General features: G+C 58.4%; 4 protein-coding genes across 4 annotated transcripts; 2 read left to right on the forward strand and 2 right to left on the reverse strand.

Moving 5' to 3' along the window:
* Nucleotides 1-142: 142 nt before the first annotated feature.
* Nucleotides 143-1811, reverse strand: BJ171DRAFT_494938 (uncharacterized protein). Its single transcript, XM_053110060.1, has 4 exons — nt 1472-1811; nt 1008-1172; nt 624-799; nt 143-389 (listed from the first exon to the last, which is right to left on the reverse strand). The coding sequence occupies exons 1-4, from the start codon at nt 1590-1592 to the stop codon at nt 162-164; spliced, it is 690 nt and encodes a 229-aa protein (XP_052968916.1). The 5' UTR covers nt 1593-1811; the 3' UTR covers nt 143-161.
* Nucleotides 1812-2129: 318 nt separating this feature from the next.
* Nucleotides 2130-4092, forward strand: BJ171DRAFT_579200 (uncharacterized protein; the record flags this gene model as incomplete). Its single annotated transcript, XM_053113946.1, has 2 exons — nt 2130-2262; nt 2432-4092. The coding sequence occupies 2 exons, from the start codon at nt 2130-2132 to the stop codon at nt 4090-4092; spliced, it is 1794 nt and encodes a 597-aa protein (XP_052968917.1).
* A 350-nt stretch (nt 4093-4442) lies between these two features.
* BJ171DRAFT_596979 (phosphoenolpyruvate carboxylase) lies at nt 4443-9013 on the reverse strand (the record flags this gene model as incomplete). The annotated part of the gene is made up of 13 exons (XM_053114717.1): nt 4443-4904; nt 5011-5525; nt 5707-5757; nt 5917-6248; nt 6385-6488; nt 6568-6624; nt 6714-6830; nt 6976-7174; nt 7287-7748; nt 7944-8182; nt 8301-8363; nt 8456-8674; nt 8782-9013. The coding sequence occupies 13 exons, from the start codon at nt 9011-9013 to the stop codon at nt 4576-4578; spliced, it is 2919 nt and encodes a 972-aa protein (XP_052968918.1). The 3' UTR covers nt 4443-4575.
* Nucleotides 9014-10099: 1086 nt separating this feature from the next.
* Nucleotides 10100-12551, forward strand: BJ171DRAFT_579202 (TPR repeat protein; the record flags this gene model as incomplete). The annotated part of the gene is made up of 2 exons (XM_053113947.1): nt 10100-10899; nt 11078-12551. 2 exons carry the CDS (start codon nt 10100-10102, stop codon nt 12549-12551), a joined length of 2274 nt encoding a protein of 757 aa, XP_052968919.1.
* Between the last annotated feature and the right edge of the window lie 181 nt (nt 12552-12732).

Below are 12732 nucleotides of genomic sequence, written 5' to 3' on the forward strand. Positions count from 1 at the left end.
TATCTCCAAGGGAACTGAGGTATGCGGGTGAGAGACTTTGTATCTTGTGGACTGTGGGGCTTATTGACCTCGATCGCCATCGCCTCTGCGTCATCTCCATTGGCTCACCACCGCCACGGCCCTCTCTCCGTCGGGTCTGCTGTTGAACCAAGAAGTAAGGGCTACCGCCGTGTATTGCTGGATGAGGTGCGGCATATCGGCCCATCGTAATGCACAAAGCCAGTACCGCCGCCGTGTTGCTGCTGCTGATGCTGCTGTTGTTGGTGCTGCTGCTCAGCAGAAAGAGCAGAGCCCTCCAGGAGCAGTCGCAGATTGTCCTCGACCTGCCGGGCCTGCAGCGAGTACTCTTGCATGAATGCCGGGCCCTCTGCCGGCTTTTTCGAGTCCAGCTGGCAGATTAGGGAGGGGGGAGTGCGCAAAGGAGAAGAACCCATTGCAAACTGTAAATGCGAGGGGCACATGGATCATGGCAAGTGGCAGACAGTCCACAACCATCATTATTGGCCGATACAGCAGCGCAGGATCGGCAACAACAACCAGTCTCGAACATCAAATACCACTACCACCACCGCCTCCCATCCTCGTCCACTGTTCGAGGACAGCTGGGCCTTGGGTTGCCTTACCTTGGTGGACATGTACGAGTGCTTCTGCGGAAAGGTTGGGAAGTACTTGGGTATCGGATCGGGCAGCGGGTCATCCGTCCGATCGATGCTGGTCCAGGTTTGCAGCTGGTCGTCCAGGGTCCAGTCGCTCGGGATAACCATGGCGTTTTGAAAGGCCTCGGAGGCTGCCTGAAGCTCTGCAGAAGCGAGACCCGAGAGACGGCATGAGTGCTCAAGGTGCAAAACGGACCTTGTGGCCAAACCACTCCTCCTCACACCCAGCGCAGAGTCCAGCCCAATTTGATCCGGTCTGGTCTGGTCGTATATGGCATGATCGTATGTGGTCTGGTTGGATCTGGACCCATTCGATCGCTTCTTCTTTCCTCAGGCCTTCAGCCAACATACCTGGACCACTGGACGTCGGCCGAGGAAGCGAGTGGAAGAATTGAACCAGCTCTGCCGCCTCAATGCCACATTCTTGCAGAGGCAAAATCATGTCGTAGAAACTTGGGGCTGAATGGAGAGTGTGCTCGCCATGAAGCTTGATTTTGGTCGACACATCGACAAAGACTGAAAGCCGGGGGGGGGGAGAGGAAAGGGGCGAACCAGGACAGAGGACAACGAAGTGGAGGGTCAGAGCGGGCGAGAAACGCTGGTCATAACCAAGGGTATATCCTGCCCCTTATCCCGTCGCTTCGAAGCCGAGATCCTCGCTTGGCCAGCTGTGCAGATCGAGCCAGTGACGGCCTCTGGATTGATCGATCATCCCTTGGTCGAACGATCGATCGATCGCTCGTTCAGCACCAACTCCTCCCATCCAGACTCAGGGCCGTCCTCCTCCTGATCGATGGGGATGTCGAGATGCGTACATGCAATCATCATCTCGTAGATGACATCGAGAGCGCCATCTTCTACTTCGTCGCAGCCTTGGTCGGCACAGATCGATCGGATGACCTGCACGAGATGCTGCCGTGAGAGAGTGCGATCCATCGATGAGAGTGTGTTGGTTGGCCAGTCGGTCGGTTGGGTGAACGAATGGATGAATGGATGAATAGATGAATGGATGAATGAATGGATGGATGTAGATCGGGGTGTTGTTTGTTGGCGACAACTGGAGGGGCGGAGAGGGAAGCAGCAGCGGACGCAGAATGGACGGGATGGAGGCGGGGAGATGGAGACGATCGAGGAAACGATGGTCGCGGGCGGTCTTGGCTCGGGTTTGGCTCGGGCTTGGCTCGGGCTCGCTTCCCAAGGGCTTCCCAAAGGCCTCCCTCCCGGGCCCACCGACCAAAGCCGCCCATCAACACTTTGACCACCGATTGAACTGCCCACCGACGAGTTGCCAGGGAGTCGGTCGTGGCCGGATTGACCCGAACGATGTCCTGCAAGTCAGCGCGCACCGCTTCGTGGCCTCGGGTCATGGAGCCGCTGGCATTCGCTCTTGTCCTGCATCCGACTCCTCTCCTCCCGCGCAAACACCTCTCATCCCCATCCTTCTCTTGCCGCGCAGGCTGTTGATATCGAGCAATGAAGCGACCAGGCGAGCCCAGCGGCGCTCATCCTGGCAACAACTTGACCGCTGATAGTGACATCAAGTCAAACGAGGCGGGGGATGCCGCTGCCGCTGCTGCTTCCCCGAAGCGTCCACGAGTCCAAAGGGGTGAGATCTACGATTCCAAAAGCTGTTGCCGAGAGAGCGGCATGGCCCATCATCCTGCTACTTTGAGCTCCCCAGTGGCGATCCGGATAGTATTCTTTCACCGGCCCCCTCTTCCTCCCTCGTCCGGGGTCATCCCTCGTTACTCTAACGCCTTGTCGATCTCTGCCAGTTTCACCACCCACCGCCGGAGATGCCGACCATCTTTCCAATGAGATCTCAAGTCTGCTGGACGGTCAGCTCTTCTTCCAACTCTCGGCGGCTCCCCTCTTGCGCCACTACGAGCAACGGTTCCAGCGATCGCTCAACTTCCCCAGCTTTCGGAAAGGAGCAAAGTCCATCAAGGATTGGCTCTCGTCCGAGCATTCGTCGCTTCTTTGCATCCACCCGCCGCTCGAGCCCGACGGCGACACATGGGTCTCGTTGAAGCAACACAGCCCAAACCTCATTCAACGGCACACGTTCCTCTCCGAGTTTAGTCGACTGACCCTGGGCCAGTTCGAGGGATGCATCGATACCGCCTTCGGGGCCCACTGTCTGCTCTCGCTTGCCGATCTCGAGAGGCTGCTTGCCCTGGCCTTTGGTCTCCGCCGAGAGCAATACCAGCACCATATCGACCGCTTCGCCCAGGCGTCGGATTCGTCGACCGGCCTCAGAGTCCGCAACGACATCATGCTCGTTGGCTCACCGCAGATGGTTCTCTATCATTTCATCCACCAGTTCCGGGGCATGTTTGGGAGCGGCTGCTTTATCCCCTTTGATCAAGTCGTCGGCCTCTTCCAGGACCTCTATTCGTGCACCATTCACTACCGCTTCTTTAGCCTGTCCATGGACGACTTCCTGACCGAGATCATCACAGAGTCCTACCGCAGCGTCTTCATCTACCGAATCATCCACGATACCAAGCTCATCGCCCTGAGCACGACAAATGCCCGGACCATACGCGACGAATTGCCCGGCATGAGCACCAACGATGTCTACCTTCACGTCTGCGACCTCATCCTCGGCGACGGCTACTTTCTCGTCAGCGTGGTCAAGCGGCTGTTCGAGACCTCGCTCCTGGGCGGCCACGCCTTGAGACTCTCGCTCCTCGAAGTAGTCGAGAAGCAGACCCTGGAGCCAGAAAGCAATGCCGCCATCGTCAAGTACTCGTCCGAGATCCTGCACTATCGGCCCCGCGCTCTGAGGCATGCTCTGCCAGAATCCAACGACGCTTCCTCGCCAACCATCGCGGCACCATCGTTGCCTGCACATAAGACGCACACGCTGCCCAGCATCGACTTTGAACCGTTACCCGAGGAGGACGAGGCGTCGCCTGAGAACCAATCCGTGGACATGATCGATGCATTCTCGGAGCCGGACGAGGCCAGGGAGGCGTTCGAGGTCGATCACGATGAGCTTGCGGGTCACAGCCCTGTCGACTCACCAACCCTTCACCCGCCCGTCTTCGACCTCGATAGCAATAAGGACGAGATCACATCGATGGGCCCTATCTATATCTCGTCTGGGGAGGCATCGTTCTCCCGCATGCTGATATCAGATGATGATGATGGCGCCTCTCGACTCCGAGGGAGCGAAGCCGGCGACTATATGGATGCCCACGCCTCACACATGGCCCTCAAGCAAGAGCAAGAGCACGCTGCGACCGAGGACACTGACGGGGCCGTGCCCACCATGGCTGGTACTACCGAGGCCCATCATGTCGATCCTTCGCCGGACATCATCGGCAGCCATCTCGCCCAACTCGACGATGTCTTCATGACCATCTTCCAGGTCAACACACGAACTGGCTACTTTGGCGATCCAACCGTTCCCACCGAGTATCGAACATAGGCTTCTCTCCCACTTTCTCCTTCTTCTTCTTCTTCTTCCGGCTTGGAAATATACACCCGTGCAACATTGCTCACAGTAATCGATGCCATCACAGGTCGATGAACCAGAGGCGATTCATGCAAAGGAGACGGGCGACTATATCGAGTCAACCAAGATCAACAGTGATGAGCGAGGTGGTGCTAGGTACTCAAGACCAGTCTGCGGCAGCGCACTCTCCCCCCTCCCGAGGACGAGCACTGCTCTTGCATTCACCAACGGAGACATGCAGGAACACCCAGACACCAAACAGTTCTGGGTCAAAGCCAGAGACCGTGCAAAGCCGCCATCACATAATGTATTACTTTGTAGATTGCGATTGTGCCATGCCCGGGAAGATCGACGCCAAAGACTTCGGTGCCCAGGATCTGCGTGCCCAGGATCTGCGTGAAAGAGAAAATGCGCGTCGTATCGCTGCATGCCCTGATGTCACTCTTTCTCGGCACTTTAGCCAGTGTTTCCCATGCCAACGGCGATTCCCTGGATGGTCACAACCACAGCATCGGATACTTCCTTGCTCTCGCTGTCAAGGCCGCCAGCTTCGATGTTGCCCTGCTCGTGGCGGAGCTTGCGGAGCAGCTCGGCCTGAATCAGGTTCAAAGGATCCGTGAACGGCAGGCGCGACTCGATCGTCCGCTTGACCACCGGCTCGGTTGCCAGGAGCTCGGTTTGCTGGGTGACCTCGAGGACGCTGTGGATGCAATCCTGGAGGGCCTGTCGCACCGATGTCCCCATGGAGAGCTGCTCTCCAGTAGCAAGGCAGTGGTCGTAGTAGCCTGAATGGTTGGTTAAGGCCGGGATCAGCACTTGCGGTGACGACTGCTTCCGCCATCCGACACTCACAGCTTCTCGGCAGAGTCGCTGCGGACGATATAAGCTGACCTGCAATGCGGAGATCGCTCTTTGCAAGCGTCATTTGGATGAGATCAAAGGTGCTCTTGAAGAACGGCCACTCCTGGTACATTTCTTGCAGCGTGGCGAGGTGTCCCTCCGACTTCATGACTCGAATGGCCTCTTCGATGCCGTACCAAACCGGCAGCAGCACCCTCGTCTGGGTGAATGCAAAGATCCAAGGAATCGCTCGGAGGGTCTCGATTCCGCCCCCAACCTTGCGTCGGGTCGGTCGTGACCCGATGTTGAGGATCCCAATCTCGGCCAGCGGAGTGGCGCTGTGGAAGTAGGAGATGAACGCAGGGTCTGTGACAAGCTTGCGGTAGTGGCGACACGATATCTCCGACATGCGCTCCATCACGGACTTCCAGAGACCCTTGGGGTCCTCAGGAGGTGCCATCGTCGCAATCAGCGTTGCGGTCGTGTATCGTTCCATGGTCTGTGCGGCAGTAGCCGGATGACCAAAATTGCGGTCGATGATCTCGCCCTGGGCTGTGATGCGCATTCTACATTCCAAGAAAAAAAAAAATCGTTCTTTGTTAGTGAATGGGGAGGAGAATCGAGTCTATCGCAGCCAGCTGGGATGGATTCCCGACTCTGCGAGGCGTGGGTTTCCCGACCTGATCGCCTCGACATCCAGTCATGGAACCCGCAAAAATGCCGTGTCGGATGGCGACTGATACTTACGTTCCCTGGACCGTTCCGCTCGGCTGCGACAAGATAGCCAAGTGCTGAGGTCTAGCAAAGCGAACGGCAAATCGGATTTGAGCAACCCCTCTCTGGCCAACGGTTGCTGTTTGGTTTGTAACACCACTCGGGCCTACTCACAACTCCTGTCATGATCTTTCAGCAACATCATCACGAGCAATCCATCGCAATCTCATCGCAGACACGCACCCGCCGCCTCGACCGACACTTCCACCTCGGCCATGGAAGAGTGTCAAGTGGATGCTGAACTGCCTGCAGATGTCCGAGAGCTCCTTCTGCGATTTCCAGAGCTGCCAGACCGAGGTGAGCCGGCCGGCATCTTTGGCACTGTCCGAGTAGCCCAGCATAATCTGCTGCGTGCCCTTGATGCTGTTGAGATAGTATTGGATCGAAAACAGTCGTCTCATGGTGTCTCCGGCTCGCTCTAGATCATCTTTGGTCTCGAAGAGTGGGACCACAGGGAGTGGCGCGGTGATTCCGGCGGTTTTCTGAAGCAGTGCCACCGCCAGAATGTCTGAAGGCTGCGGGTCAGGATTGCATATGTGAGCGATTGTGCGAGCCTGGTGCTCTTCGATCTCCCACAGGACACGACCACCGAGGACGTAATCACCCGGGAGGGGAGGGGCATCGCTTCGGCCAGAATCACGGAAACCTTACTTTTCGGGCCATCGAGATGATGTACGAGCCCAAGGCATCCATTCCGACCAGCGCCAGCGTGCGGAAGGTCTGCATCACTTCCTCGACGCTGTGTGGCACGTTCTCTGTCAAGGAGGTGTATCGACCGCCTTCAATAATCACGGCCATCTTTACGCATGACAGGAAGCTTGAAGCAGCACATACCACATCCAGGGATATTGGGCCAGTTATCGGGAAGCAAGGGACGCTTGGCGTTGAGTTCTAGATCATTGCAGGAGAGGGGAGAAGTACGTTAGCCCATGTTGCTGCTCGGTGAAGTGTGCCTCTTGCAACCGATTACAATCGCACACCTTGAATCAGCCATTTTTGCTTTGATTCTTCATCCCAAGACGAATAGACACCCATGTCGAGCCATTGTGTAATGTGATCAATGGCTTCGGTGTGACGGTCAGACTCTTGGCGGATATCTGTTGGCGAGGCGCGGTGAATCAGCCAGGTGAGTTCCAGCCGGCAAGCAAAACCGATGTGGCTCAGATCACAGGAGAGACATATCGATTGCAAAAACATCAACCGCGCCTGGATCAGCGCGTAAGGTCAAGCGAGGTTGCTTACCGAGCTTGTATAAGGTCAGTCCAAACGTGGAGATTCGTCTGATGAGGTCCTTGAGGCGCCCGTCTGCAATGACCTGGTCTCCGCATTCAACCAGGCTTCGGTAGCACAGCATTAGGGGCTCCAGTAGCTGCTGGGGATGGCCGATAAAGTTCGATGGGCGTGGAAGGGGGTTGCGAACCCCCACGCTCGAGCAGAGATACTGGGCAGTGGATTACAGCGGCAACACGTTCGTGAGACGAATCGACCAGAGTCCGTACAAGCAGGCAGAAGCGAGTCTCTTCTGCAACAGACGATGTTCTGGCCGAACCAACCTCCTCGGTGACCTTGCACTGGTCTCGGAGCGGTGCCAGTAGGACGCGATATGGCTCATCTCGCGGTATGTTTCCTCGTGGAAAGTTGAGATTGGTTGCGCGGCTTGTGCCAACGAGGTGCTCCTGTGGAATCGCTGCGGCAAACCTGATGAGCTCATCCGAGGCGCGAGTCATGCTGAGCTCAAAGAGAAGCTGATCCACTTCGTTGTATATGAGGGCTGAGGCCCTCCAGCGACAGAGCTTGACAACCTCTGTCGTGACTTCGTGGGTGACGTATGGATTGCCGTCCCGATCGCCACCAATCCAGCTGCCGTAGCTGATGACGGCCTTGTCGAAGGGAAGCGGCTCGATTCCAAACTCTTGGAGGGTGGAGTCCAGATTCCTCATGAACTGAGGCAGAGCCTTCCAGATGCTGTTCTCGATGACGGCCAGCGCACCTCTTGCTTCGTCTTCGGGCGTGGGCTACAAGTTGGTGGATGTGGGTATGGGGTCGTTGATAAGCTGACCTGAGCCTCTATTAAACCACACTGACAAAGTGTCCTCCGAATAGTCGCAATAGCAGCGCATTCGTGAAAGCACATCCACCGCCAGTGGCATGGCCGCCGTTACACCCGCGTCCGAGGATTGCATGTCAGGTGTCTGTGACTGAGACATTACCTTCAAGCGGCGAACGGTATTGGTCCTCCACGCTCCGACAATCTCACGGCGGATGGCATCCATCATATCAATATGCTCGGCCGGGGTCAGGACCGTTCGGTCGCGGATGTCGAGTTGCTGCGCGATGTTGAAGTACTTGAGCAGCAGCGTTCGGCGTGCCGCTTGGGTCGGGTGGGCTGTGAGAACGAGCTCGACATTTTGCTTCATCAGGCCTTCTCGGATTTGCTGGCGCGAGAATCCTGGGGCGAAAGAGATCCAACCATCGATGCTACCTTAGAGAGGGCGAGCCGATGCTCTTGCTTGTGATCGGCGGCCTCCCTTCGATCGACCGGTGCGGAGACATCACGGACAACACACCTTTATCAAGGAGGAACTTGAAAGCGTCGCTGAAGGTTTGCTTGAAGTGAATGTCGTTGGTGCCTATGGAGCGCCTGGGTGTCAGCGAAAGTGGCGATACAATGCATATACTGCATTATCCGATTGAACAAGCGGGCGCGCGATTGGTTGCTTACCTCGTCGATAGCCACGCCAGCGCCGAACCCGATGCTGCCGATCCGAGATATCCGCCAGAATCAAGAACTCATGGAAAACGCGAGCAACCTCAAGATACTCGGCCGGCGTGACTACTTGCTGAATCAACGTCACCAAACTCTCGAAAGATTCATCCGATGGATGATACAAGTAGAGTCGGCTGGCGGTCAACAGACCCTCGATCAAAGACGTCAGGCGCTCTAGAGATGCACACACATCAGGCGATGCGGGATGTCGTTGTTATGACGCGTGATATCCAAAGCGAGTGCGGCTCTCGCACGTCCGCTCGCTCGGAAACTGAACGAACCTGGATGCCCTCCGGCGATGCCCGAATGCTCGCGGATGGTATCGACCAGCAGCTTGGCCAGGAGATTCACATCGTCGTAGAGCGCCTGGTCGCGCACGTTGACCATGTGCGTGACCGGCGAGGTTTCCTTCAGGTTCTCGACATACTTGCGAATTCCGGTCGTGTCGAGAATAGGCAGCTGCGGCTTCTCCTTCGATGGGGCGGCTGCGGGTGTGTCGAATCGATTGGACATGGCGTCCGAGGGTGGTGTAATAGTTGGAGCCGGATGAAGGTCCAGCAACAGCGGCCGTGGATGCGCGGTCGATGCCGTCTCGGCTTTGGAACGGCCAAAGTGCGATCAGCAGGAGTCCGCGCGGTCAGAGTTGCAGGCTCCAGAGCCTGCGCAAAAGGGGGGCGTCCCGCGTGAACGCTGAGGGGACAGGAGCACAGCGACTGATCGGCGCTTGGGCCTGATTGAGACAGGCGGGCAGGGATACGATGCGACACATGCAGGCCATCGCGATGCTGTTTTCAAGCAGAACACACCGCAGCGACACCGGCTTGCGACACTGACCTGCGACACCGTCCTGCGACATCGTCCTGCAGCATGGCATGGGTCTGGTCGTGTGCTCGGTATCGCCATGATCACTGGGTGGTACACGGCCCCCTGGGTTTGGCCGCTTGTCCGTGATGCCTGCGCCACGGACGGCCCACGCGCCGCGGCTCGTGCCAGAGCGCCACCGAGCGCGCACGGCGCAGCCACACAGACACTGTCCGGTGCATGTGGCGCAAGGATCCGGCGCGTTTGTATCCATGATGCCGCGTTATTGTGCGCGCCGCGCCGGTATTCACTGGACGCCTTGGCTGGTACTTGCGGCGCCGCGGTTGGCCCGTGTCGCACAAGACGCGTCGCCGTTGCCCGCGACAGCCAACTGGCCCCCCCATCCGCTCTTGTTAAGCCATTTCTGTTGCCGCTGTGCGACCCCGCGAGCGCGCTCTGTTGGCCTTCCTGCGGCCGCTGTCGCTGTGTTCTCGCCTGGCTCTCTCGTCCACAAGCCTGCCCTCGGTGTTTGTGTGCTCTCGCTGTTGGCCCTCGCCCCAGGCTTCTCTCTCTCTCGCTCGAGCCTCTCCTGTCCTCGACCTGGGCCGTGGTTCTTGGCCCTTTCTTGTCTCGACGTCTGGGACGAAAGCCCCCCTCTCCACCAACACCAACACCAACACCAACACCAGCGCCGACGCTGCGATTCTCCCACCCCCAGCCGGCGCCCTCTCCTCTCCAACCCCGTCCTGAATCTCCTCTGGTGCCGGTGCACATTCACACGCAAGCAGGTCGCCGGCCATGTCCACTTTGCGATGGAGCAACCCCGCGGGCTCTGACCAATCGTCTCGATTCCGGTCGGCCTCCGGGCGGCCCGACACCCAAGACCTCGCCTGGCTCCGAGAGGCTGTCGAAAGCGGCGATCCCGATGCCCAGGCCTATGTCGGAAACTGCTTCTTCTATGGCTGGGAAACCGAGCGCAACTTCACCCAGGCCGTTTCGTTCTACCGCCTGGCGGCCCAGAACGGCCATCGCGAGGCCCAGTTCCACCTTGGCGAGGCTTACTTTGAGGGTCTTGGTGTCGAAAAGAACTACGAAACGGCAATATACTGGTACCGGAAGGCCGCGGATCAGGGCGAGCTGAACGCCTGCACTGCCCTGGGCTACTGCTACTTCAACGGCATCGTCTTCTCGGTCGACTACTCGGTGGCCTACATGTGGTACCGCAAGGCTGCCGAAGGCGGCAACATCGACGCCGCCTTTGAGGTCGGCAACTTTCACTTCTACGGAAAGGGTGCCAGCCCCGACACCGCCCAGGCCGTGCTCTGGTACCAGCTTGCTGCCGAAAAGGGCCACTCCGAAGCCCAGAGTGTCCTCGGCAAATGCTTGCTCGACGGCATCGGCGCCGCCCGTGACTCTGCTCGAGCGATCCACTGGCTCAAGGCATCCGCGGACCAAGGCAACTCCAGCGCCCAGCTCGAGCTCGGCAAGTTCTATATCGACTCGACCCACCCCGACCACAACAGCGACTATGGTGTACAGCTGATCAAGATGGCTGCAAAACAAGGAAACTCGCTTGCCCAGGTGCAGCTTGGAATCTGGTAAGCCGCACACAGTATGCTCCCACAAGCGCCTGGTGCTGCATCATCGCTGCCGGTATCCACTGTTGCCTCCGATCGGAATCTATCTTGCGTAGACTCCTCCTACTCGGCCATCGCGCTCGCACATGCATCCATCTGACATCATCGCCGCGCTCTCTGTCTTGTGATGGCACACCAGTTTCAGCGAAGGCCAAGGCGTCGCCTGCGATCCCGTCCAATCCATCCGATGGCTCCGCGCTGCCGCCGACCAGGGTGAGTCTGAGGCCCAGTATCTCCTTGGCAACGCCTTCCTCGAGGGTAGCAGCGGCATGCCCCAGGATGACGCCCAGGCCGTGCTCTGGTATCGCCGTGCTGCCGAGCAGGGCCACCCCACCGCCCAGTACAATCTCGGAAACGCCTATTTTGATGGCACGGGTGTGCCTTGCGATTTCTCGACGGCCGTATACTGGCACCGCAAAGCTGCCGATCAAGGAAACGTCTACGCCATGTTCAACCTCGCCAACAGCTATGCCGAGGGCCTTGGCATCGAAAAGAAGCCCGAGGAGGCCCTCAAGTGGTACGAAAAGGCCGCCTCGCTCGGCGACCCGGATGCCCAGTTCGAGCTTGGCAACATATATCTTGCCGGCAATGACATCGTTGAGCCCGACTCGGCCAAGGCTGCCAAGTATCTCCAAGACGCCTCAAACTCTGGCCATGCTGAAGCCATGTCCGCCCTCGCGAGCTGCTACTTCCTTGGCCAGGGTGTCGAGATGAACCTGCCCGTTGCCTTTGATCTCAACTATCGCGCCGCAAACCTGGGCAACCCGAACGCCATGACGGGCCTCGGGTTCCATTTCCTCGATGGGCTCGGTGTCGAGCAGAACCTCGAGGAAGCCGTCGTGTGGCTCCGGAAAGGTGCTGAGCAGGGCCATCCCCTGGCTGCCCTTCGGCTGGCCGACTGCTATTTCGAAGGTCTCGGCGTCCCGCAGAATCCAGGCGAAGCCGTCGTGTGGTACCGCGTTGCCGCTGCCGCCGGCATCCTCGAGGCCCAAAACAACCTCGGTGACTGCTATCTCAAGGGCATCGGCGTGGCCCCGGACTGCTCGATTGCCATCAACTGGTTCCGCAAAGCAGCCGACGAAGGCTTTGACCTGGCGCTTGTTGGCCTGGGCGAGTGCTATTCCCGCGGCGGACGGGCCGTGCCAAGGAACCCATCCAAAGCGTACGCTCTGTTCCTGCAGGCTGTCGACCTGGGTCAGCTCGAGGGCCTGGTTGAGCTCGGTCACTGCTTCTACTACGGCGAAGGCGTCGAGCAGGACTACTTCCAGGCCGTGGCGTACTACCACCAAGCCCTCCAGGAAGGCTCCGTTACGGCGACAGCGGCGGCCAACTTGGCCCACTGCTTCGAAAATGGCCTCGGTGGCCTCCCGATTGATCCGCGCCAGGCCCAAGTGTGGCAAGAGGCCAGCCTGAAGGAAAGCAGCACCCTTGAGCGGCCGTTTGGCGCCAGCTACGAGTCGGGTAACTACCCTGATGCGGACGCCCCGTCAAGAGCCTTCAACCGATCCGACAGCAACAAGAAGAGCATCTGGAAGCAATTCTGGTCGCGCGTCCGGAACGGTGTCAAGGGAGTCAAGGGCCGCGGTGGCAAGCGTAACAGCTTCATCGAATAAGTGTCCATCGTTGGCACGTTCGGTGCTGGAACTGTGTCTACTCTTTCTATCGTTCCGCATGACAGCCCAGTGTTTCGATTGTGAGCGAGTTCGACTTGATTAGGCGCCTCATCTCCATTCGTTGTCCAAAAATCCCATCTTTCTCTTCGCTCTCACTCGCTGTCCGCATGTTCTGCTGCTG

Source organism: Polychytrium aggregatum, assembly GCF_025602895.1.
Source record: "Polychytrium aggregatum strain JEL109 chromosome Unknown BJ171scaffold_9, whole genome shotgun sequence".
Taxonomy (NCBI): domain Eukaryota; kingdom Fungi; phylum Chytridiomycota; class Chytridiomycetes; order Polychytriales; genus Polychytrium; species Polychytrium aggregatum.